At 36.4% G+C, this 24,498-nt stretch overlaps 1 protein-coding gene across 5 annotated transcripts in view; it reads right to left on the reverse strand.

The window, feature by feature from the left end:
- LAMA2 (laminin subunit alpha 2) overlaps nucleotides 1–24,498 on the reverse strand; it is a 343,741-nt gene that overhangs the window by 71,873 nt on the left and 247,370 nt on the right. For 4 of the 5 annotated variants that reach the window (XM_069010799.1, XM_069010798.1, XM_069010803.1 and 1 more), the window contains 6 exons: nucleotides 20,922–21,008; nucleotides 19,889–20,082; nucleotides 11,467–11,609; nucleotides 10,848–10,946; nucleotides 6,097–6,208; nucleotides 2,640–2,802 (listed from right to left, as the gene is read on the reverse strand). In XM_069010799.1, coding sequence (XP_068866900.1) covers nucleotides 2,640–2,802; nucleotides 6,097–6,208; nucleotides 10,848–10,946; nucleotides 11,467–11,609; nucleotides 19,889–20,082; nucleotides 20,922–21,008 — 798 coding nt within the window. The remainder of the gene's footprint in view (nucleotides 1–2,639; nucleotides 2,803–6,096; nucleotides 6,209–10,847; nucleotides 10,947–11,466; nucleotides 11,610–19,888; nucleotides 20,083–20,921; nucleotides 21,009–24,498) is intronic. The other variant, XM_069010800.1, reaches the window with a different exon arrangement.

Genomic DNA, 24,498 nt, shown 5'->3' on the forward strand with positions numbered 1-24,498 from the left:
TTGAAGTTTTAGAAGGAACAATCACAGATCTGGCCTAAGACCTGGAATGCTGGATGGTCAGGATCTTCAAAATGAGTGCAAGAGAACAAACAAGATTAGAAATTGATGAAAAACTGATTAAAACCCACCAACTGCATGTGAGAGTCTAAATATGTTAGAATTGCCCTATCAGGAGAAGAAATAAGCATTGTAACATCATTAATACCATGGATCATGAACAGCATGGTGATCAACTGTCCAGTGTCCAAAAAAAAAAGAAAATATCAGGAAGCAATATCAAAACACAAGAGGCATATCTTCCAACACTGTATGGCTGAGTTATGCAATTCAATCTTCCAGGAAAGTGAATGAAAAAAGTTCACAGAGGCTCAGAAGCCATCAGACAAATTTGTGGAAGAAATAGTCGCACAAAGATAAAGCGACTCAGCATACTAAACAGAAAGAAAGAATTCTTTCAAGCATCCCTTGATAGCAACTCAGTGGCATCTGAGAAAACATGCAGGAATGTTATACAATAGTGAAAGATTTATTTCATAAATATGAAAATCGCACCAGTTCAGAACAGCAGCAGGTGTATTTCTCTATATGCTCTTTTTAGAGTGAAATTATCGACTAATGTGCCATTCTAGCACATGAAGGCAATCAGATTACAGCCCAGATTTGAAAATTTTGAAGGAAAATAAGGGAAAAAACTGCATATGTAAGAGAAGCTTTGCCATCTATGAGAGCAAGAAGACTTCATTTAAGTTTTGAGAATTCAGTGAAAACATAGGAGAGAATTCACTGAATCTTGTCATTCTGTTCTTGGACAAAATTCTGAAAACAGAATACAATCACTGACGAAAGACATCTCACCAAAGAGTAAGCATGATTAACTACTTCAAAGTGATCATGAGGCTGCCAAGAGCCTTACTTTATTCAAAAGTAAGAATTTCTAAATGGGTCTGTAAAGAATACATATGGGCACAGCAATCCACACACATGCATGTGTGCCTGCAGAGTTTTTAGAATGATCCTTCTTCCTTCTTCCTCGCAGAGTGTATCCTATCCAGTATCTTACTACATTATTTAAGCAATTTTATAAGGTTTTTCTTTAAGACGCAGTTTCAGAAAGCAACATCTAGGGTCCTTTCCTCCCTGTAATGCACAGTGACTAATTCTTCTTCTGTTGAGTTCACTGCCAAAATTTCTTGGATCTCAGTGACTGCCTATAAAGAGGTAACCCTATCCATAATATAAACCATACAACTTTGGTTGAAATCAATGAATATATTAATGCATCTCTTAGTATAAAATGTATTCCTTTATCAAGAAATTTAAACACTCCCTTTGTACATTTCAGGAAGAATGGAAGAAGGAGAGAAGTTCTTTCCCTCAAGAAAGCCCTAATGCATTTTCTACTCTAGCTGTTGGGCTAGAGTAGGAAATTATTTCATTGTAGTCTGACAGTTTCATGTCGGCTGCAGGATTTGAGGACTAATAACACCATGTTTGAAAGGTCCTTCTCCAGCCTGTCCTAAACTTGCTGACAGCACTTTCAAAGGTCTGGCTAAATTTTTCTCATCCCTACTTTTTCCTGGTTTATTTCTGTGTATGAGTAGAGAAGGCACAGAAGAGGCTCAGTGGAATCAGATGAAAAAGCAATAAAACATTGCTCAAAAATAAGTTTGCAATATATTCTTTCCCCAGAGAACAGAAAGCGAAGCTATCAGAGTTATGGGAAGAAATACTGTACTGGCAGAATTTCCAGAAAATGATTTGGTTTATAAAGTCTAAGGTAGGCAGTGCAAATCTGATTCTATACTGCTTGGAATTCTTAGCTAATTTTGTATTCCATTTATGCCTCCTTACAGTATGCATGCACCTGATAACTGACATTTTCAGGCCTGAATAACTCTATCCCAGACAGTTTTCTGATCCATCACAACTCCAATGGACCATGTTGCTGCTCAGCTGGATTCCCTGCTAGTTGTTCGCACCAGTGAAGAGCTAAGCAAAGTCTACCTCTAGAAATTTGCCATGTCTTACTCATACAGAAGTAGCAAACGACCAGAACTTTAACTTCAAGCCAAGTATTTTTCTGAATCAGATAAGTTTTCAGCATTTTGCATAATGCTTTATAAACAGCTGCCAATATAATTATATACATACATTTTTTTACGGATAATTAGATAACCAAACCCTGGGCTTCTGAACTATGCCGCAGAGATGGGATATTCTGGCCTATACTACTATAAACATGGCAAAATACATTCTTTTTGACTGTCTACACTATTGAACAAACTTTCCAGACAGATAATATTTTTATTAGACCAACTAGTTTTCCAGGAAAAAACCCCAAGCTTCCAGATGAAATTTTTAGTACAAAAGCCATTCATCAGGTCTGAAGCAGAAGCTAAAAAGAAACTGAGAAAAATTAGAATTCAATTAGAAATGTTGCTGGTACCCGTGGAGCAGAGAAGTAATTTTCTAGGGATTGCTTTCCACATACGTCAGCATTTCCAAAAATGCAAATGCTATCTTAACAGATATAAAGTATTAGACTCAGATAGAAAACTTGATTGGCAAACATGACAACCACATTTACAAGAGTCAGACATTGTCACTAGGAGGTTTAAGACTGGGGTCTCTCTACTCACTTTAATTCATCTTGAGCTATTTTTTCTTGCATACTGAGCTCTCGATTTCTCATCTCTATGACCATTCTTTCAGCCTCACTCTGCAGTTCTGGAAGACTCTTCTCCAAAGTCTTGTCTGGAATTCTGAGTGTCTCATTCAGTTTTACAGCATCTTCATTTGCAGCTGCAGGGGACCAAAATGTATTTATGTAAGGAGCTAGTAATTAAAAACAACAAAGAAGCTTTAAGCATCTGCCCATCAACTCTATCAGCAAGTGGAACACAACTTGCACTGGTTATTTCTGCTGTGAAATATAAAGGATGGTTAATCCAGTGATCCATAATAAATGAGAAAGTAATATATGTTTAATCAAACCTTTTATTATAGTTCACTTTTCTACACAATAATTTAATTAGTCTTTATATCCAATACAAGAAATATATTGCTCCCCTCCTCCTCCTCCTGAAAGAAACAATTTGCACTGAACCTTCCAAACAAGCAGAAAATAATCTACTATACTGATGGTAGAATTAAGGAGCAGGCAGTACAAGCAATGAAAATTAGACTAAATTACTTTTGGAGAACCTCAAAATATGCCATTTTTAGCATTCAGATTTAACAGTGCTAGGAATCATAAACAATTGTGAAATTTTAGAAAATGAAGAGGAATGAAAGACACCCACAGATGTCTGAACCCACTCATGTGTTTAGAAGAAGATACCCAGAAATGGAAAAGAAAAATATGGAGGTTGGAATATATGAAGGTATACTGTAAATGTGTTTGGAACAGCTGAATTATTCCTAACTGATAAAGCTGTATACAGGGCATCATAGTCAAGGACGGACTAAAATCTTTCTGCCATAGCACACCACAACATATTAGAATACACACTTTCACAAGCAACTAGGTCACTTATGACAATCAGTTCCATCTTCAATTTTAAAAAGTACTGCTGCCCTTCCATAGGTAGAGAGTTCCTGAGCAACTGATTTCTCCAAAACGGGACTGTTCCTGGTCACATAGGTACTTCTGAATATTTACATTAAATCTTTAATTAAAGAAAGTAAAATCAGTCTTTCAAATAAATGACTATTTCATCTACACATTGCATAGGTTTAGAGCAAATTAAGAAGAAAATTCTAATCTAATGATATCTTTGATTAGCTGGTGAGAACTGAGATTTGTACCTTTAATCATGAGTGGTTATGCATGGAGTAGTGAGGTCTGGAAAAAGACTACACTCTGCTCAAATGGATCACCGACCACTTCTGTATGTAATATATTATGTACCATTACCAAGTTACCTCAGGCCAGGAATAGGCCTATTTTTTTTTTTTTTTAATTCTGGAATAAAAAATATGTGAGTAACTCCCCTGAATATTTACCTTAAAAGAGAAAATTAATATGTCAGCTAAGCTTTTCTTAGGTTCAGAAAAAGTCATACCTAGTTTTATCCTTCTCTTCCCTCACCATGTTTTGTTTTGTGTCTTGGTATGCTGCAAATATCAGAGTCCAGTGGTGGTAAAAGATTTGGGCGCACTGACATAGACAAATGCTAGGAAGAGCAGAGCAGGGAAATTCCATAGCTAAGAAAGAAAATTAGGTACAGCTACTCAGAAGTTCAGTATGGTCATTAGAACAAATCACTACAAGCTTCTCACTTTTAATGAGGAGTTTTGTCAGCTAGGTAAAAGGTATGAATGAGAAGAATGTAGCTGTGTTATGAATCACCATTGGCACCCAGCTGTAAAAAAAATGTTATTGGGACGTTATTAGGAGAGCTGACACAGGCAAGTTTTACTCCTTCTGAAGAGCAAGACACTGAGGAAACCTCATTTCATACTTTTTACCTGTGGTCAGGAAACATGGAAATAATTTTCAACAGAGGAAGGGAAATTACATGAAGGTGAGCAAGAGATTTGGAAGAATACTCTTTTGTGTGACTCAGTGTAGAAAAAAAGGGGCCAAAATAGAATATGATTCCTCTCTGCAAACATAGTTGGGGGTGGGGGAAGAAGTACTACAGAGAGGAAAAAACTACTTGAACTAAAGAAAAAGGTTTGCAAAAGAACACATGATGACAAACTAAACATGAATATTTTTTGCTAGAAATGTGAACTATTTTAATTATGAAGAGTACTGAAACCGCCTCCTATCCAGATTGTGTGTATTCGTGGAAACTACTTTGAAGATGAGGTTTAAAAAGGTTTTGGATAGCAGGGGAGTGGATGCTTTAACCCATGAGGTATCTCTCAATCCTGTGCTCTTGTATTTCATGTATTCTTAAAATTTTAACTTGGCCACTAGGCAAACACATTGATTTTAAAGTCTTTGTCTACTTCTAAGATACTGCATAAATTTACTTCACCCCCTCAATGTTTTTTAACTCTGTACTTCCTACTGCTAAACCTGCTTGAGGAAATTTTTATTTGGGTTACAAACACTAGGCATAAACTTTGTAGAGTCAAAGAATTCATTTTGCCCAGCATCCCAAATTCATCCTGAAATATGAAGAACGGGGTCTTTAGTTTTAAAAAATTCTTAAAAACTTGCTCACTTTTTCTTGCTTTTCCTGCATTTTTTTCTTGTCAAAGTTACAAGTCCTAAAGAGATCCTAAATTGCTGTTCAGTTCACCTTCAAAGCATATACAGGGATGTGTTACATGAAAGGCAATATAAAATGTATTTTATAGCACTTGGACAAAAGTGGAAGCTTTCCCTTTCAATGAAATGGGCCTTCAGAAGCATAGCTACTAAAATTAGTACTGGAGGGAATATCTGGAGGAGGAAAGAACTGATAAGTATTTTTCAAGTAAAAAACCTGCCAATTTGCCAATTATTTTCATATTTTTCAGCCATAATCCTATTTAATAGCTTTATGAAATATATAGTTTTTTCTTCTTGAGGCCATCTACAATACTTTTCTCATAAGTATTTACTGCAGTGTAAGGGCAGTGAATCAGTCTGTGGAAGAGAAAGCGTTGGCTTGGCTCCATGCTTAGGTAGTCACTTGCAAATTCCAAGCAGCAGATGTTCATTAACAGCAAGAAGTAAATGCATTTTTGTAGTAAAGTGGGCAAATTAAGATGAATTGTTAATGTACCAAGTGCTAAAATTACATCAAACTTTTTTACCAAAACATATTTTTAACTGCTTTGAAAATAAACAAAAGGTAAGGCCTGTTTCATTACTTCATCATAATAGCTCTTCAGATAACTGCAAAAATTCAGATGGAACATGCTCAGTTTTCTTCTAGTCTTTGTTCACAATTATCAATACACTAAGTGTTTATATAAACTGCATACACAGATTTGAAAAAATCCGAAGACAGTTTATTGCCTTTTCTTCACTCAACATTTAAAGCACATGACATTTCTTAGCAAGTGAAATCTTCTTCACTGTGTCTCAGACCCTCTTCCCCTACCATCCTCCAGTTTTCTTGAGAAACAACTCAAGTATTTTAATTTTTCCAATACCTTCAGCAGCTTGGAGAATGCCTTTGACGAACTGTCCAAGAGATTTTGCTCTGTCATTAGTCCTCTCGGCATCCTGCCTGGTCTGCTCACCATCTGCTGTCACCTTGGTAGCCTGGCGATACAAATTCAGGGAAAATATAATTAATGAACAGGACAAGGCTGCACTATGTTATACTCCTACTGACTGAATCCATGTACAAAACCTTCCTCAGGCCAGAGGCGATCAATGAATTATTGATCAGATGCATGGGAAATGAAATGCTCTGTTCAAGTACACAATTAAATTTTATTACCTTTTCCTTTAAATGGAAATTGGAAGGCTTTATTTTAGGTTCTTAGAAACGCTACTTGTGTGTAGCAGCACACCAATGGAGACAGGATGAAATTATCCACTGAATAATAATACCTTTGCTTAAAGAAATGTTGTTTGGAACCTTTTAATAGATTCTTTGGGGAATACTTTCCATAGTTTCACAAATGTGTACTTTTCGATTGACAAAGTGCAGCAGGGATCATGACCTCTTTGCTTCTTCCCTCGAGGTGTTCTCAAAGACACAGTTCATTCCAACAAGCAAGAAGAACTTTAAATCAATACATTAATTTGACCAAGAAAGAGAGAGGAAAAAAAAAAGAGTAGTTTTATTCGGCTCTAAAGCTTGAAGTTGTTAGTTTATAACATATTGGGGTGCTCAATAAAATTTCAGGTTTGTGTTACTAAATGCTTTATAATAGTACTGAATCACAGCAGAAGCAGGAAGAGAGACATCTGCAGACCTGAAAAACATGCCGAGGAAAGGAATCATGTTAGAACTTTCTACATAGCTCTTGAGGTCCCTATTTACGAAATGGACCCTTTTTTATTAAAAAGAAGCTGAACATTTCAAGACACAAAGCTTGTTGGGCTGTAAAGCAAAAAAAAAAAACAAAAACAACAAACCAAAAACCAAAAAACCCCCAATAAATAAAACCCTAGCTTTCTTCTTTAGGGATAACATTCCCAAAAAAATCTCGAAATAGGGCATTATGAATTTTGCAGTCTCTATGAAATGACTAGAAAGTCAATAATTCAAAATGAGCTTAGGTTTTCCCTGACGTGAACTGCACAAATTGTTTCTCCCTTACAAAAAAACCCCACACTTTTCAGTAATAGTCAGAGGAGTAGTAGCACTTAAACACATTTATTTTTGCCTGATTATCTTCTAGGTGGAAGCCCTTAAGATATTTAGGACATCTGGGTTTCCGAAATGAAATCCCTGGCATCATCATACCACTTACAATTTTGGGCTACTTCAGAGTAGTTACACTGAAAGTAACTTACACTGAATGTAATTTATATGAAAATGGTTCAGGTAAATAGAAGTATACAGGAAGAATTAAGAACCCATGCAGAGTGGGGGAAGTTCGTTCTATTCCATCCCTCTATCAGTAGAAGATCATGTCTTTTCACACTGGCACAGCTTTAATCATACTATTGATTATTTCCTCTAAGATTTAGAAACTCTTTTTACCTGCCTGGATACAGAACTAAAATATTGTTACAGTGAGCTGTAAGAGGCAATTGGGACAGAAAAAAGGCAAAAATTCTAAATGGTCTTGATGGACCACCACTCTAACCCTGCTTGGCATTTCTGATGTTTAATTCTTCATGTAATTGAGAATACGTTATTATTTATTGTCAAACCCTCCACAAGCAGCCTTTTATTCTTTGAGTTTTATTTGCTTGGAATATTCACATTCAGTTTTATTATATTCTATAATATTTCTAAGCCCTTTGCTACAAAAGGTGCTTTATAACTTACATATATCTTTCTTAGTTTTGATTACTATTTCCACATTCACGCTAATTTGAGCTGGCCACCTTAACCTCTCTATTTATGACTGAATAGCACGTACTACATTTTTGTGAAAATTAATCTGTCATTGAACAATTTTCATTTCCTTTCAGTGACAGTTCTCTTTAGTACTTAAATCCCATTCAGGTCCACTGAAAGCTTTCTGGATTTTGACAGAATTTGCTCTGCTGAAAAATAGGCTTTTGCTTCATTATCTGGTCTAGCTTTAACTCCGTAAACCAAATTAAATGGCAAACATCCTTCATACTGTAGCTGGCCATTCCATGGCTAATTAAATGTTTTCATTTTTTAGTAAGGTCCTACTAGTTTTATACATATTCAATATACTGCAGTTTACCACTTCTATAAGGTCAGTCTTCAGCACCTTTTAACAGTTTAAAGAGACCCAACAAACTTGCTGTGGGAGCAATAAGGGTCAGGTAGACTGGACCCAGAGCAAGGGTTTGGAATGAATCTTCAAGAAGTTATCTGGACACAAATAAAACTTTCTGGCATAAAGGAAATCCTTATCACAGAAACCAGTAAAGAAAATATTTGAGATCAGTGATCACACTTTGGTGATGTCCACAGTGATGGAGGTTCCATGAAAGGCCTTGGAGTAGCCACTTAGCAATTTAAACGACAAGCAAGTATTAGCAACTATGTTCACATTTTTGTTTTGGTTTTGTTTCTACATTTATTTAGTCTGAGGACTTAATCAAACTTTAAGGAACTCCTCTAGATAGCATCTGGAGTGTGTCCTACAGGAATTTCTCCAGCTAGTGAGCTGCAGACCACAGAAGGAAGTGTAAACACAGACCTCACTGTACAGATGGAAGTTCCTGGCTCTCCCTCCAAATGTCTCCAGCTATTGCAAACTAAATTACCTCTGCTACTACTTCCAGAAATTTTTGAGTTAGAGAAATTCAGTACTTTGGGAGAAAGGTGAGAGTTTCCAAAGACAAAAGAAGCATTTCAATCAAGATGAGCAATTGTGATCCCTGTCTTTCTTGAGGGCTCTCAAGGTACCTAAATAGAAGGGAAGTGGGGGTTTTGATGAAATGCAGTGAACTGAAAGGAACTGAAGACCTCAGGCCTTCCTTTGGTGCTTGGTATGGGAATTTGCATGCAAACATGTTAACATAATTAGTGCAAGAAAGACATGAGGATCTTCTATATGGCAAAGTAAATGAAGCACAGAATAATGTAAAAGAAGGGAAAGGAGTGCTGCACTGAAGTAAGAGATCATTGGTTGAAAAGAGACCACATGGAAGCAAAATCCCCAAAGGTTTTGTAGTGACTGAATTCTATTGTCTTCTATATTTTATCTTAAAATGGTTAGAATATTTTTTCCTAGAAACAGATTCCTCACCAATCCTCACCATCTTTTTTCTTCATCAGTACTGGTTTCACTTTGAAAATATAATGAGCCTGCAAATCAGATACAGGGAAAAACTCCAGCATCTGTGGTAGTACTATGTACTCCAAGTGCCAGCCATTATGTAGTTATCAGCTGTGTCTTCATTTGGAAATGAAGCCTTGAACACACTACATCAGGACTCACACTTCTTTTTGGAACATTATTCTTATTTACAAACACAGAAGGAGAAAGCTAGGACCTGCCACCAGTTGCCAGTCCCCAAATTTAAAAAAAAAAAACAACCCACCCCAAACTACTCCAAACAACTCTGTAAGGATAACTGGAAATCATAAGTCTACTTAGTCACCACAATGATGAAAAATTGCAGCGAGGGAGTGGTGATAATGTGTCCACCACAATAACTCCTCTAAGATCACACTTTTGATATGTTTTTACTTCCATGAGTAGTCTACAGAAGGTCAGAATCTGAATTATTTTAGGTCTTCTCTATAAGGACAATTGGAAAAGGTTATTAAAAAGAGTAAATTCACAAGAGGGAAAAAGTTGTCTTAGCCTAAGATTGAGAAACTTTAATAGAAAAAAAATATAATCTTCCCTGCTCGTAGAGCTGACATGGGTTAAAATTCCAGCTAGACTTAAAACTACCACAGTTGCTTCTTGCAGAAAAATACAAGATCAAACAGAAGTGGAAAAGCAAGCTTTCTCACAATGTGAGTATGTACACATACATACTCGTGTCCACACGCACATGGGTGCCTACATATGCAAACACACCACACATGCTACAGATGCTTTCTTACCCACTACCCATTTCAAAACTGAATAAAATCCACACAAAGAAAACAGTTTCTCTGAGATTTTTAGTTCCATAAGCCATGTACAATTCAGAGACATGATGCTAAAACTGCTTGGATTTTATGTGATCCTCTGAGGTGTATATTGATCAGTACAGTACTCCACATCTTTCTTATTTGAGTCTTTCGATTCACAATCATGACTTTAGGTAGTTCTTCTCACCCATGTACTTTGGACAGCTTTAGTTACACCGAGGCTGGTTCATTTCCCTATTTTTTCTCCACTAGGTGGCACAATTTATATTATTTTCTTAGACATTGTCTTTACTGACCAAAATGAGGTCTATATTGAAATAAAACTTTTGCAAAAAAAAGAGTATATAGCACATCTACTGAAATCCAGAAGACTCTAACTATCCTCATAAATGAAATCTAGAATACATATATTTAACTAAACTCACACACCTCTTTAGTGTCAGCTCTTCCAGATAAGATCATGCTTGGGTGCTCCGTATGGACATGAAAAAGCTTTCTTACCTTATTAGGAAGTTTTGCAGAAAATATATGTCAATATATTGCCCCAAAAAAAGGGATTGTTAGAGGACTTGCTGCCACTTCAGACACTGAGACTGAGAAGCATCTTATAATTCATCTAATCATTCACGTTTAATTCATATTCAGAAGATTTCTGTCGTTATGCAGCCTTAACCAAACCCATAGACCTCAATGTGATCACAGACATACTCTTGCCAGTAGTTCATCCATTTCTGTCATGAGGGTATCCAGATTTTCTCGTGCTAGCTGAAGAAATCTCTCTGGTGCTCGCTGAGGTGAAAGCAAATGCTGTTGGGAAAGAGATGGGAGAGTGAAAAATCTGCATGCAATGGATGTTAGTGCTTCCAAAGATTGAAGAGAAGAAGCATCAAACATTTCCTTTTCATCACAATATGCAATCCCTTTTGTCATTGACTCGTGTCACATTCATCCAACAGGCTTTTTTCAGGAATCTTGACAAATTTACATAACTTGTAAGTATGGTAAGGAACATACAGCATATAAAATACATAACCACTTCATAGACCATCAGCTGGAAAACCATTTTATTTGTATGCAATATGGCTTTTCTATGCCAGAAGTACAAATCCTTGCACGTGTTCAGAAATTGCTGCTGCAAGATTTATTTATTAAACTAAATAAAAATAAATAACTGTGATACTTATTTATCAACCAAAGCAAGCCTGAAATAATTAAATCTTGAATTTTTCCTCTTCTCTGAACCTAGTCACAGCTGTATGGTTGAACAGATTCAAATACAGTTGTACTGAAGCTCTGTTATTTATGCATGTGAATACCACCAACACACCTTTAATTCCTGTGTCGTGTTCTCAAATCCATGTAGCATTTTATATGGAGCAGGCAGTGGACCACTAAGGTTAACACTCAGGATCATCTGGTTTAGCCGATCCAGGTCATTGAGAAGGAGTCCTGTGCATTCATCATCACAAGCTGGGGGAAGAACAACAAAGCTCATTTCTTCCTGCTAAACATTTAAGACATATGTTCGATTTAGAAATCGTATGGCACACATGCAACTCTGTGGGAGGTAACAGTAATTCCATATATTTTACTCCAAAAGTGTAATGTGAGCAAAAATGGTAACAACAACTAGGGAATAGGAGAGACATTATTGCATAGGACTTAATAATGGGATAGTTTAATATAAAACACAAAGATCAAAATTGATAGGCTTACCTCACAAAAAGAGGAAATAATTAATGTTGTCCATTATGGACTAGCCAATATAAAATATTGAACTATCCAGGCAATTTGAATGAAGTTTGAGAAAAGTGGAGGCGTAATTTGGAAAATCTAAGGAGCTCTGCAAGAAACATAGTATGCTTATGGATTTGAATACAAGAAGAAACCTAAAAAATCTCCATATAACAGCATGGCCAAGCATACTAAACCTGTAATGCAGACAGCTGAAAGCTTCCAGGTAAAAATACTGATAGTTTTCTTTAAAAAAATGCTTTTCCCTACTTCTTTCCACTAACCAGCTTATAAGCTTTTCATGTATGATTCTTTTCTTGCAAATATCCTTCAGGATGAAAAATATTGTTGTGTGCTGCATATATCAAAAGGAGTACGCATTTTTTCCCCCCTTGCTTTCGATTAACTATCACAAGAAATTATCATCTTGTATCATTTATGCAGTAGACAGGAGAATTCTTCATCCTTTAGAACAGAGTTGTGGGAATACCTTTCTGTTTCTCTGCATAAAGACTACACAGAACTGGCAAGCACAAACATCTCAGGAGATGAAGCAAACTGTGAAACAATGAATTCACTGGTGATGTTAAGAGACGTGGAGAGTTGTACCTAAAGTTTTACGAGTGTGTAATTATTTATTTCAGCAAAGCTAGGCAGTTTAATAGCTAAAAAAACCCCACTAAGCAAAGTGTATGTTTTTGTAGAAAAGAGAAGTAGTTTTCAAAAGAGAATTACTTCTTTTTTCCCCGAAATCTATTCTTCATATAGATTAGATCTTTTCTGTTCATTAAAGTTTTCACAGTTACGTAAATATGGTTCTTATTCTGTTGACTATTCAATATAGCAATGACAAAGTATAGAGTCAAATACAGAGAAAAAACAAGAAAATTATTTTAGTCCACCATGAAACTCAAGTGATGATTGAAAAGGAGACAAGGTAGACACTGGATTAGTGTAGTAAGAAGTGGGTGCAGAAAGCTAGATACTATTGTTAGTTTAAGACTTCCTTTTGCATTTTCATTGCTTCCATTTGCAGACTTCTTCCTCCTATTTCACAGTATTTTGTTACATAAGCTGAACTGCACTGGAACTGCAGTCAATAACTGTGGGCATGATACATTCTGATTTATGCCTCTACATGAAATTTAACCTTCCCCCCAACTTATTATCATCCCAGTTCTTGCCATCTGTGTGCCTTTAGAAGCCTGAGAGAATTAAAGGAAAAGCAAGTTTTACAGCAAATAGTGTTTTATATAACAAACACCTGTTCTGTAGCTGATCAAGGACGTAAGGAGAACTGATAATCATTTTTCAGGGTGAAAATAAATGATCTTGGACCTGAATAGAGTTGGCCTCTCTAGTCTGTTTTTAGCTGTGGGTTTGTTTTTTTTTTCTGATATATTATTTCACTTATGAAACAAGTGAAATCTATTCACCTTCAAAGTTCTCCTAGTGGTTGGTAATAAATTGTAAAAATTTGTTATGTGTTAAAGACAAACTCAGTTCACACCAATAAGAAAAAAGTGAACAGCCCATGAAGAGATGAAGTATTCTCAATGAGTAAGCAATCGATAAGTGAGCATTCAGTATAAATTAACACCTCTTGCACAATAATCAGGTTGAAAAGAGGAACTGCATCAAGTGAGACCACAGCTGAGTAGATGAGACAGGACTCAGCTACTCCAGTATGCAGTCTGTAATGTACTGCAGCTATGGGAAATATTTCAAGAGCATGATTATATTTTGCAAGACTAAATACTTATGTGTCTATCTATAAAGCTGTCAGGATAAATTTGTGTCTAATATTAACAAATGCAGCACTAAATTCAGATCATTACAGCAGTGCAAGCATGTAAGAGGCAAATCATGCAATCAATATTACAATAATTCAACAAGCAATTAATGCAAATTTTCCATTTTCACCACACTTTTCCATGCACTTACCTCTTGTGAGAAGCATGTCCAAAGTATGCATGCCAAAAGAAATTCTTTTAAGTTTACAGACATCTAACCATTTATTCCATCTTACAAAGAGAGATAATGAACTATAAAAGAACCACATCTGAATCACAATATATTTCTCCAATTGAGTGATTATCTGACACTATTTTGCTCTAATACATTCATTTCTGTGAAGATTCAGAAGACTGTGTTATGACTAGCTAACTTTTGGTCTAAGGGCAACCATGCAGTCTCTGACAGGAGGTGGTATCCTATGACAGTCAGTGACTCTTCAGTATCAGCTTCCTGTCGCTTCACAGTAAAGTGTTGAACTACTCATTAATCTGTTGGCTATTACCTATTTTTCCCATTTTGACACTAGTCTCACACCAAATAATAAAATAGCCTTCCTGTGCCTTCCAAAACAGAACCCCATTAGAGCTGAAAGCTTTAGCTTCCTTGCCACTGCTGCTAGTTTCAGGTAGCTTACATGATTAATATGTCTCTAAAACCTGGTAAAATTCATATCTAGATCAGGGTCTAAAACACCTACTCAGGTTTATTTCTGATTTTCTTTATCTATAAATCGTCATCTGCTGGTTCTGATACATACCAGTAGTAGCTGAGTTTAAAGACTGCTTGAGTTGGATGAAAGTCAGGATTGTGGGTCTAAACTCAACAGGAGCTCACGTATCACAAAAAGGGAGAACAAGTGATAGTTTATCAGCTTCTAGGCCAAGCAGGGGTGTCCTAATTGAGCCCATGCAGCCTGAGAAGGAGTCGTCCAACATGGAGGTAAATTGAATTCTTACAGCTCAGATTCAAGGACAACAACTTCTGTGAAACTCAGAACACTGCAGAAGCTAGTCCAAGGCTTCATAGATATGGTGTTACACACAGGATCTTTCTTTTCAGCTCACTCTGTAAAGTCTTGCAAAAAGAAACTCCAAGCTCCTGCTGAAATAAGCACTGTGTAGGAGCTGGGAAAGGCTTAGTTTCACAGATTCTACAAGATCTACTTCTGACAGAGACAGCATCTCTGCCTAGTTCTGAATTTGGAAGGGCTGAGATCATGGGAGCTACTCACTGTTTTAAAGGGAAAATCTTGATTCTTCCAGGACCAGTGGCTGGGACCTCCCTTGTTCTTCTTGGTGTAGGACTGATTGGCAGCTGGGAAAAAAACTCCCTCTCATTGCAAGCATCAGACTTGAGTGTAAATATTTAAGTGCCCAAGACTTGCCATTAAAGGAATCTCATTATATCATTTTCTCCTTCTACCAATATTGAATATTTAAATTTATAAAGATGAAAGTTTGTTGACCGCAGCAAGGCTGAGGGTCTTTTTCTTTTTTTTGCCCCACAAGACTGAGTTAAGGAAAAATTCCTAACAATTAAATATCTGCTTGATCTCCCTGTGTCATGATTGCTTCCTGTTCAGTCACATCAACTGCTTTACATTTAGGCTTTTGCTTGACCCCAAGGAACATTTGTGACAGGAGCATACATCCAAGGAAAGGTTTTCAGTTTGTGTTGCAACAGAGCTCAAAACATTGAAGACCTTTCTTTAGAAGTCTCCGTTGTAGTTATGACAGATACCCTGAAAGCATTCAGAAGGTGAGTTCTAACTTGCCATATAGTATAGAGCCACACAAAAATAAAGCCTTGGAAGTTCTCACCAGGATTGTTTCGTTCCGTAAATATGGCACAGCAGTGAGCATAGTCACTGTTCCAATAACTGCAATCTAGGCTACTTCATTTTATGTACTACAAACTCTACAACTGAAGTGAAGTGGAATGTCACAAGGTATAACAAAAAACACACAAGAGGATTACTATTTCTAAGAAAATGCATGATTGCTACAGGCTTGATTCAAAATCTGAGAGAAGATTTGAGAGAACTTTTGTCATCCTTGACAGTATACAATGATGCTGGCAGCATTATTAAAATTGGTTTGCAACCATAACTAGTTTTTATTGGCTACTGACTTCTGCAAAAAAGAAGGGAAAGTGAACCTACAAAGTAAATTACTTAAATTCAAAATCTGTAAGAAAGTATTCATCAGCAGAGTATTACGAATATTTGTAGAGGACAACTTAGATGGTTGCATTAGCTGGGGAAATAACCCAGCTACTAGCCATACTAATGCAAAAAATTAGAATTTTTACGATGTGTAGTAGACCATACCCTTGTATTACTTGTTTTAAAAAGAAAACCTACTTTTCGGACATAATTTTTTGTTCCCTGATGGCATCCTACAGAAAACAAAATTGTTCTGTTCCAAGAACATAATGGGAATGGAATTCTGTCTGTGCCATGCACATATAATTGTCTTACCATTGTTATTTATCAGTAAACGAAATCTTCCCCTTTAAGCAGTGGCTTTAAAAAAAAATAGATTCTATTTTACCTGTAGCTCTCTAAAATATAACTGTTATAACACAGCACTGAAAAGTGACATGTACTAAGCAACTGAAAAATGACACATTATGAAAAAAAATGTAAGAACCTGGTAAGACAGATTTTCAGCTATATCAGAAATAGATCACTTTAGTGAACATGCATGCTTCTTTGCTTTTTTCCCCCCACCTTTTCACTAGAAATCTTCACTTAAAAAATCTTTAGAATACTTATGATAAGCGCTATGTTAAAATCAAATTGTTATATTTAAAGAAGAACGCATTACAATATTTTGACTAAAATACCTCTCTGATCTGATTTAAATATGCATTATTTGGTTTTTCAGGTCATACTGTGTGGTGACCTTTTATAGAATTTGCCAAAAATTCATTACTCAGGTGATTATTCTTTGTTAAATATTCAAAATAAAATTTCACTTTCTTAAACATTAACTATACCATACTAACAGGACAGCTTAATCACACTATGTCTTATACTGCTTACAAATACACTTTTTCAAACATGGGTGACTGTATTTGCACGTATTTTCTTTAAGTGAGACCACTTTACCACCTAACTAGGGGTTCTTCACACTTTTGACAGGTACAATGCAATTGCAGTAGCTGAAATGGCACTGCAAATGAGCAAAAGTAGGTACATGTATTCAGCTCATTTTAAGTACTGAATGCAAACAGGATTCTGTTCTTGACACTCATTTTCTGTACATTAATAGTACCACTGTTTTTACTTTTAAGGCTTTGTTACAACCGAAGTTGGTCAGAAGAGAATTTACTGAGTATTTTCCAACTGGTTGATATAAGAAAGTAAAAATATATTGTAAACAGAACCAAATTGTCAGCTGCATTAAACTCAGATTGGAACAGCTCAATATTCTGAAAGCAAGGAAGGAAAACTTCAAAGTTGCCCCAAAGGTGTTTCTAATGGTTCTTTGACAGGACAAGGACTATTAAAGCACATTAGGGGCTGCAGCAACGAGTCCTTACCAACAGCTGCACTCTGAAGCCTGTGACATACCACACACTGTTTACCCTGAGCAAATTCCCACCAAATCTATGCCTGCCACACTCCCTTTGCCACAGCCTTGTGCCCAACACAGGCTACAAGGATGTTTGATCTGCCTTATTTTCTACCATGTCAGGGGTACTGCATTGCACTAGCAAAGACGGGTTTGGAGTAAATATGGGTGTTGAGGAACCTTTAAACAAGAGGAATATCATATAGTAAGAGCTAATAGGCATATAAAGTGTCTACTGAAGTATTTAACTGCAGTTTTTGCAATTTATGACATGGTTGTTATTGATACAGTATCAACAGTAAAAAACTAGTTTCTGTGACAGGGAGATTTAAAGTACCTCCCATCTGTTTCTATAGGTGGCTCTTATCTTTATGACTAAAGAAAAGAAATCTTCTCATTTGTTTCCTCACTCCTAGTGGTCAAATGAAATGTCCATATGCACATGTGAAAGGCTGTTTTTCTGGTGAAAACTGATTACTTACTTTAAGTAAAGATGTCACTAAAGATAGCTTAGATATATTTCAACACCCGCATTCAAATATGTTGCAGTTCAATCAGAGATTATAGCAAATAACATCTTTCAAAGCAAAAAGGTGGAAAATTTCATTGGCCTGCAAACAGCTTTTTCCATTCACAAAGAGGATATTTAACCTTATTATCCACACAATGAAGTAGCCTGATTAACAAATTGGAAAACCATTATAAATGATAACTTGCACTTGGGCTGTTTCGTACAATGAAACTCTGTCATCCTGGATACCCAAAAGACTTTTCAGAATACTGACAAAGTAAAAGACTAATAAAAAAACATACTAAGTCATGTCTGAGATTGGAAAAATAGGATAATACTGGCAATAATATAAGAGCTATTCAGGATATTGAAAAATGAAGTAATTTTCATGTAGATACTACTCTGGAAAACATAGTTCTTATTTTAAAATTTTGTAGCTGTAACACTTATGGACTTCACTTGCAATTACAATTCTCCTTGACACATAGAGCACAAAATGGAACTCAAACCATAGTTATTTCAGCAAAGGGACTACTTACTCCAGTTGCAATCATTTTGCTGTAGTTCAAAACAGAGCTTAAGATACCAAGTTCAGAATTAGGTCCTAAAATGCATCACACTGTAGGACATTAGAAGTTTATTTTCCTTGAGTACACTAAGCTTTTAATCAATGAATCAATGCCACGTTGTTAATAGTGAAGAAATAGAAGCAGTTATATCCATATTCCCAGAAATCTATAATTTCTACCTGGGATACAGGACTAATGCAAAAGCACTGATTTCAACAGACTTACTCAGAAGCTTAGTTCTGCTGAGCCCTGGTGACTGAGAGCTGATCACAGCCATTAAGTTCAGTGAAAAAATGTTCTGCATTGTGTACCTCCTGACCCTATGTGCCTAATATCTTCCTCTTTAACCACTCCAGGAAGCCATGCATTCCATTCTTGACTTGTATGATGCCTTCAGACATTTTAAGCACTTCTTTGTTTAGTTTTCCATTTAGCTTTTAAAATGTTTGCAATTTGTTTTTACTTTACCATTTGATTTTAATACTAGAGAGCTGTGCACCTCTGGGTATTAAGGCACAAAAGAAATTAATTCTTTGGACAAGCAAAACCAAAAAAAAGTAGATAGTGCCTACTTTTCTTGATGTTACATGTCCCTCACATAGACACCCCACTCTCCATGAAAAAGCTCCAATTAACGATAAAACATTTGAACCAGTTCACTGTGCCTTGACAATATATTCAAATATGCATAGATTAATAAATATTATATTCTGTGGACTTACTGGAACTCTACCAGTATTCTACTTTAAATTTAACAATCATGGCATTGAAGGGGAAAAAAAAAATCACGTAAGGTTAGTCCCAACACATCTGGGGGAGATGTGGAAGAAGAAAATGCCTTACTTCAGTCAGGGCTCACCAAGTGTTCTAGAAACATTTCGCTACTTTTCTTTTCTATATAAAATATAAGCATACAACATTACATGATATGAGATTGTGGGCTCAAAACAAGCATTATCCAAATTAATGAAAAAAATTTCAAACAAAAATACAAGATCAAAATTGAGGGTAGGACAAAGATAGCACTACTTTAGTAAAATATAAATTGGTGGTTTAGGCTATTAGTTTTCTATTTTTAACAAAAGAAGTTCTTTGCTGGATATAATGTACTGTCATTCCTTACATCTTTTAAATTCCAATGGATGGTCGTTGAACCAACATGGTCAAGTAAACCTCAGTAAAAATTCTGTGTGTGCCTCATGGTATAGAGCATTGAAATTGCTGGTTAAACATTTGGATAACACTAAAAATTCACCAAGAGCAAATATTGTCACAACACCAGTGACAACCTTTAGCAAAACTACAGACTCCAAAAAGCCAAAAAGAAATCCTTCAAAGTTTTGTTTTCAATTTTTCAGTGATAATATTAAAAATTATTGAGAGTTTTCTTAACATCTCAAGGCTTGTGAAAAAAAAACGGACCGGATGCCAAAGTAGTAAGAAACCTGGGGATTATTTTCGAAGAAACCCACACAACTCACTGTTACACAAGCAGGTTTGAATTTCTGACATACGACAAACACAACCAGAAGTTAACCAGAATTACATTAGTATACGTACAAACGCATCTCATGCCGTGACGCGCATGCCGATGTTCACAGCCAGCACACTTCCACCCCGTGAATCCAGGCCTGCAAGTGCACTGTCCAGTGATAGGGTCACAGGGGACAGGCAGGGAACCATATAGATCACACTCACATGCCTGGCAGGACCCTCCTGGAATTTGTGGGTTTCCTGTGTAGCCAGAAGAACATCTAGACATTGCAAATACAAAACAAGATTTGTCCAACTGAGATGCAGAGCACAAAGAATACTTGGCAGTATTTTAAACGTAATTTATATGAACATTCATGAACCATTTAAAAAAATCTTTGTTGCTTCATGAACAAGAGAGAAACATTGCAAACTGTCCAACAAAGTGACTTCCAATCAGGACAGTCTGGATGGAGGAGGTATGCAAAAGTGATTCCACATCCCTAACAGTTTTCAGTTACACCACAACAAAAAAATTCCTCCACTATCATAGTTTGGCCTATAGACCTAGCCACTTGTGTTTCGTATCAGACATGAAATCTCCTGGTAGACATTTGCCAATTTTGATCATCTTAATCTCTCAGTGTTGTGATGGATGGGACAACAGAGGCTGTTTAGGTTATTAATTCACAACTTGGCATTAAAATGTTTATATGTAACCGTCTTTCACAGCCAATGCCCATGAGGGCACAAGTCACTAAATCAAAGGGTATGAGTGACATCAAGATATACTATTAGAATGGCATCTAATTTTAGATACATTTTGTATTTTTCTGTTTAACTTCTGAGACCTGGAGAAAAAAAAAACCCTTACACATCAAAAAGCAAGACTAGGAAAAGATCTGTGATATAAATAACACTGATTAGCAGTTTACAGTGGTGTATAGAAAAATTGTCCATGTTGGATGAGTTTTAACAGCATATGAAGAAGAAATAAATTATCCAAAGGCATGTATTTAAACACAGTAAATACATGCTTGTAATATCGAAAAACATTTATCTCCTTCATGCCTTTTCCTCATTTAATTGTCCCTCTTTCTGCTTTTTCCATTCATCCTACCTTTCACAGTACTGGCCTTCGTATCCAGGTGGGCAGGCAGTACACCGGTAGTCACTAGGGCCTTCAGCAACACAAGTAGGGCTAAAACTAAAACGAAAGCAAATAAAGAATTTTTTTCTACTCTATTGCATCATTTCACTTTAGTCAGCAGTGCAGAAAGGCCCAAGAAGTTCCACTCTTTATGTAAATGGCAGCATTTTCTTATCTGTTTATAAAATCCTGTGAGAGATCCCTCTTTTCTTTTGCAATTTTTGTGAATGCCTTGCTGTGATACTTGCAGAGTTTGGACAAAAGCTCTAAGGGCTGTATCCAAGGGGAGGGAGTGAGCAGCGCCCATGCTGTAAGCTTGTGTGATTGAATGGTGCTGTCACTCACAGTGATCAAGCAAAGAAAGCACTGGGAAGGATGTGAAACAAAAAATTTAGAAACTGAGCTAATGAACATCCAGACTTTCCAGTCTGATTTCATTTTATTTTGAATGAAAGGAGATAAGCTGGGAAGAGTTTACTTGAAGTTAAGATATAAAGAGAGAAAAGGAACCAAAGTCATATCTGTGTGGAATCTTCCAAAAAGGGAGCATCAGATGATCTTCCCAAGGATGTATGAGAAAAGCCCAGTCTACAGAGAAAAAAAACCCTAAAAACTACCTCCTTCATGATCAGGGGGAGGTCTTATTTTAATCACTGAAGACACTAAATTATCTTTTCTAAGTCACTTTACTACTGACCGTGTTGTGTCCCTGTGGGCACTGTGCAAAATAGCATTTAGTTGAAATGTTACTGTACTAAGTGCCTGCACAGGCAGTTAAACAAAAAGAGTAGGTAGGGCAAAAGAACAGAACTAAATATTAAGATGGTGCAAAACTGTAAAACTCCTTTAGCTCTTTGTGGAAGAAGAACCAGAAAAGCACAAGAGCTCCTTCTTGGTAGAGTACAGTCAGCATCCTCATCTAACTTGCTTATAATGCATTAAGTCAATAGTACTTGAATGAGTATATAAAATTACGCCTTTGCAAAAAATGTAAACAAATTGATCTATTACTCACAAACTCATTATCCAACACATTTTCAACTCCATAAAAATAGATCCATGCTAGGAATAATTCATTCTTTCTGTTCTTTGTTTTTTTTCCCCAGCTCATAATGTTTGAAGCTGACTGCTCATTGTACAGCAGTGTAAACACAGTATTTAAAACTTAAGTGGAGTTTTATACAATTTCGTAAGTAAAAATAATTGCACTATACCATTCGCAAATACTATCATGTCAGTCATGACATAGCAAACCAATGAGATAGCTCATTAGCTATCTGTATTTCATGTAGATTATGATTATTTGACTGCCACAAAATAGCTGCAGGTAGACTTTTTCCTTAATAGCATCTTGAGGAGCTTTAACTGATCTGCAGAGGATACAAATCTAAGGTCTGATACTCTCATTTTCCACCTAATACTGTAGCTTTATGGAATGGATCTATGCCACTCTATACATCTAAAAGTCAAGCATTTAGTCTAAGCCAATTGCTCAGGCATCCTCTATCAGCACTGGAAAATGGACATGCACAGACAGACTTATACACACATTTGAAACATCTTCCCTGCCCTCTCGCCAATGGTGTTTTCATCCAGGTTTAACACGAGTGAGATGTACAGTTGTCTGTCCCTACATTTACTATATGGCTACCAAAGTTGTTGATGGCTGTAGCTAACAGAAATAGAAATCCCTTCCATGCTGTCTAGAGACATCCGAGTTAAGCTCTATAAAACACAAGAACTTCTATTCCTGGACATGCTCAGATCTGACTCCTTTCTCAACAGCACTAATAAACTATGACTATCTCATGATTAAGTGTATTTATTAAATTCAGATTAGGCGTTATTCTCTTATCTCCTGTGAAGGTTTATGAAACAAGAGAGTCTCATGATCACTTTTATGTAAGCATGACACAAAAGGCTGTGACAACACCCACAGACATGCAGGCTGTGTGACTGAAGGAGGTATGTGCACTTTGCTTGCCCTCCCTCAGGCAGCTTGGCAATTTGAGTGTGCACCTAGAACACCTAAAGAGAGCTTTTAAAAAAAACATGGAGATAAAACAACAGGGAAGGGTTTTAAACTAATAGAGGGGAAATGTAATATAATAGGAGGAAATTCTGTACTCAGAGGGTGATGAGACACTGGAACAGGCTGCCCAGTGAAGTGGCAGATGCCCCAATTCCTTGAAGTGTTCACAGCCAGGTTGGATGGGGCTTTGAGCAACCTGGTCTAGTGGAATGTGCCCCAGCCTGTGGCAGGAGGGTTGGAGTTAGATGATCTTTAAGGTATCTTCCAACCCAAACCATTCTATGACTCTGTGGTGCACAGATTACCCATGGGCCACACATTTCTCACCTGTAGAGCACTTCAGCAACACCCACTTCCTGAGTTTATGTTAGCTTTTAGATAAGATACTGACATAATCTCAGGAGCACAGTGTGGAGAATATGCCTAAATTCTTGTAGCACGGTGCCATAAACATCCAGGTGAAGAGTCCTGCGCATTTTCTGATCTGATACATGTATTTCTGGGCAATCAAAGGTTTCTAAGCACCAGGAAAAAAAATAGGATGGAGTATTTTCAGCACTTCATACTGCCAGTACCATAAAAAGTTTTCTCCAATGTATTTGCTGATTTGCAAAGCTGAGAAGCTTGGTTGATCTAGTTCTTTGCAACTAGAATGTCCTTTTATAATACTAATAGACAGAACACACAATCAAGTTGTAACAGAAAACGCTCATGAAATGGGAAAAACTCAGAAAACCTTGCAGTTAAGACTGCATTATGACTTTCTGAGATAAAGGACATTTCTTTAAATATATGAGATTTGGAGGTATTCTTAAAAACTCTTGCTGTGCGTGAAAGACCATGAGGTCTTTATCTAGTAATGTTTGAGAAAGGACTTTCCTCCTTCAAAATAAAGCCAAGACCAGTCCAAAATGACAAAACGAAGAAGAAAGAAGAAAGAAGAAAACCCCTAAATTATCAGCTGTACTGACTGAAAGCCTCACTAAAACATCCTAAAGGCCAGACAAAGCACATAAGAATGATTTTACGGAACACTTCCAGCTTTTCAAAAGCACAATCGAGAAACACAAACCTGTTCAGAGCACTACTACAGTATGATGCTAAATATCATTAAGAGCTTCTCAGCAAAACAACAAACAAATCTCAAGTGCTAAAGTATCATCTGTTGGGAACACATGCAGACACATCATGGAAAGGCTCATTAGCATAAAGCAACCAATAAAATTTATGCTGCAATAACTATATTGCTTTTAAAATATTCTTTCACAAATTGCCTAAAACTCATGTAACATTAAATAAGGAATCAATAAATTCCGTAGTGGAGCAAGAAAGGCGCTGCAGTTATACCAACATAATATATGAGCATAAGACTTTTTGCAGCTCCCTTGTGGCTATATTGTACTTGATTTCTGCTCTAGCTTCATTTATGAGAATACCTTTATAATACACACTCATTATCTTGAGTATTGCATTTTCTATCACTTATTAATTTATTCATCACAAATTAGCAAGGGA

Source organism: Aphelocoma coerulescens, chromosome 3 (assembly GCF_041296385.1).
Source record: "Aphelocoma coerulescens isolate FSJ_1873_10779 chromosome 3, UR_Acoe_1.0, whole genome shotgun sequence".
Taxonomy (NCBI): domain Eukaryota; kingdom Metazoa; phylum Chordata; class Aves; order Passeriformes; family Corvidae; genus Aphelocoma; species Aphelocoma coerulescens.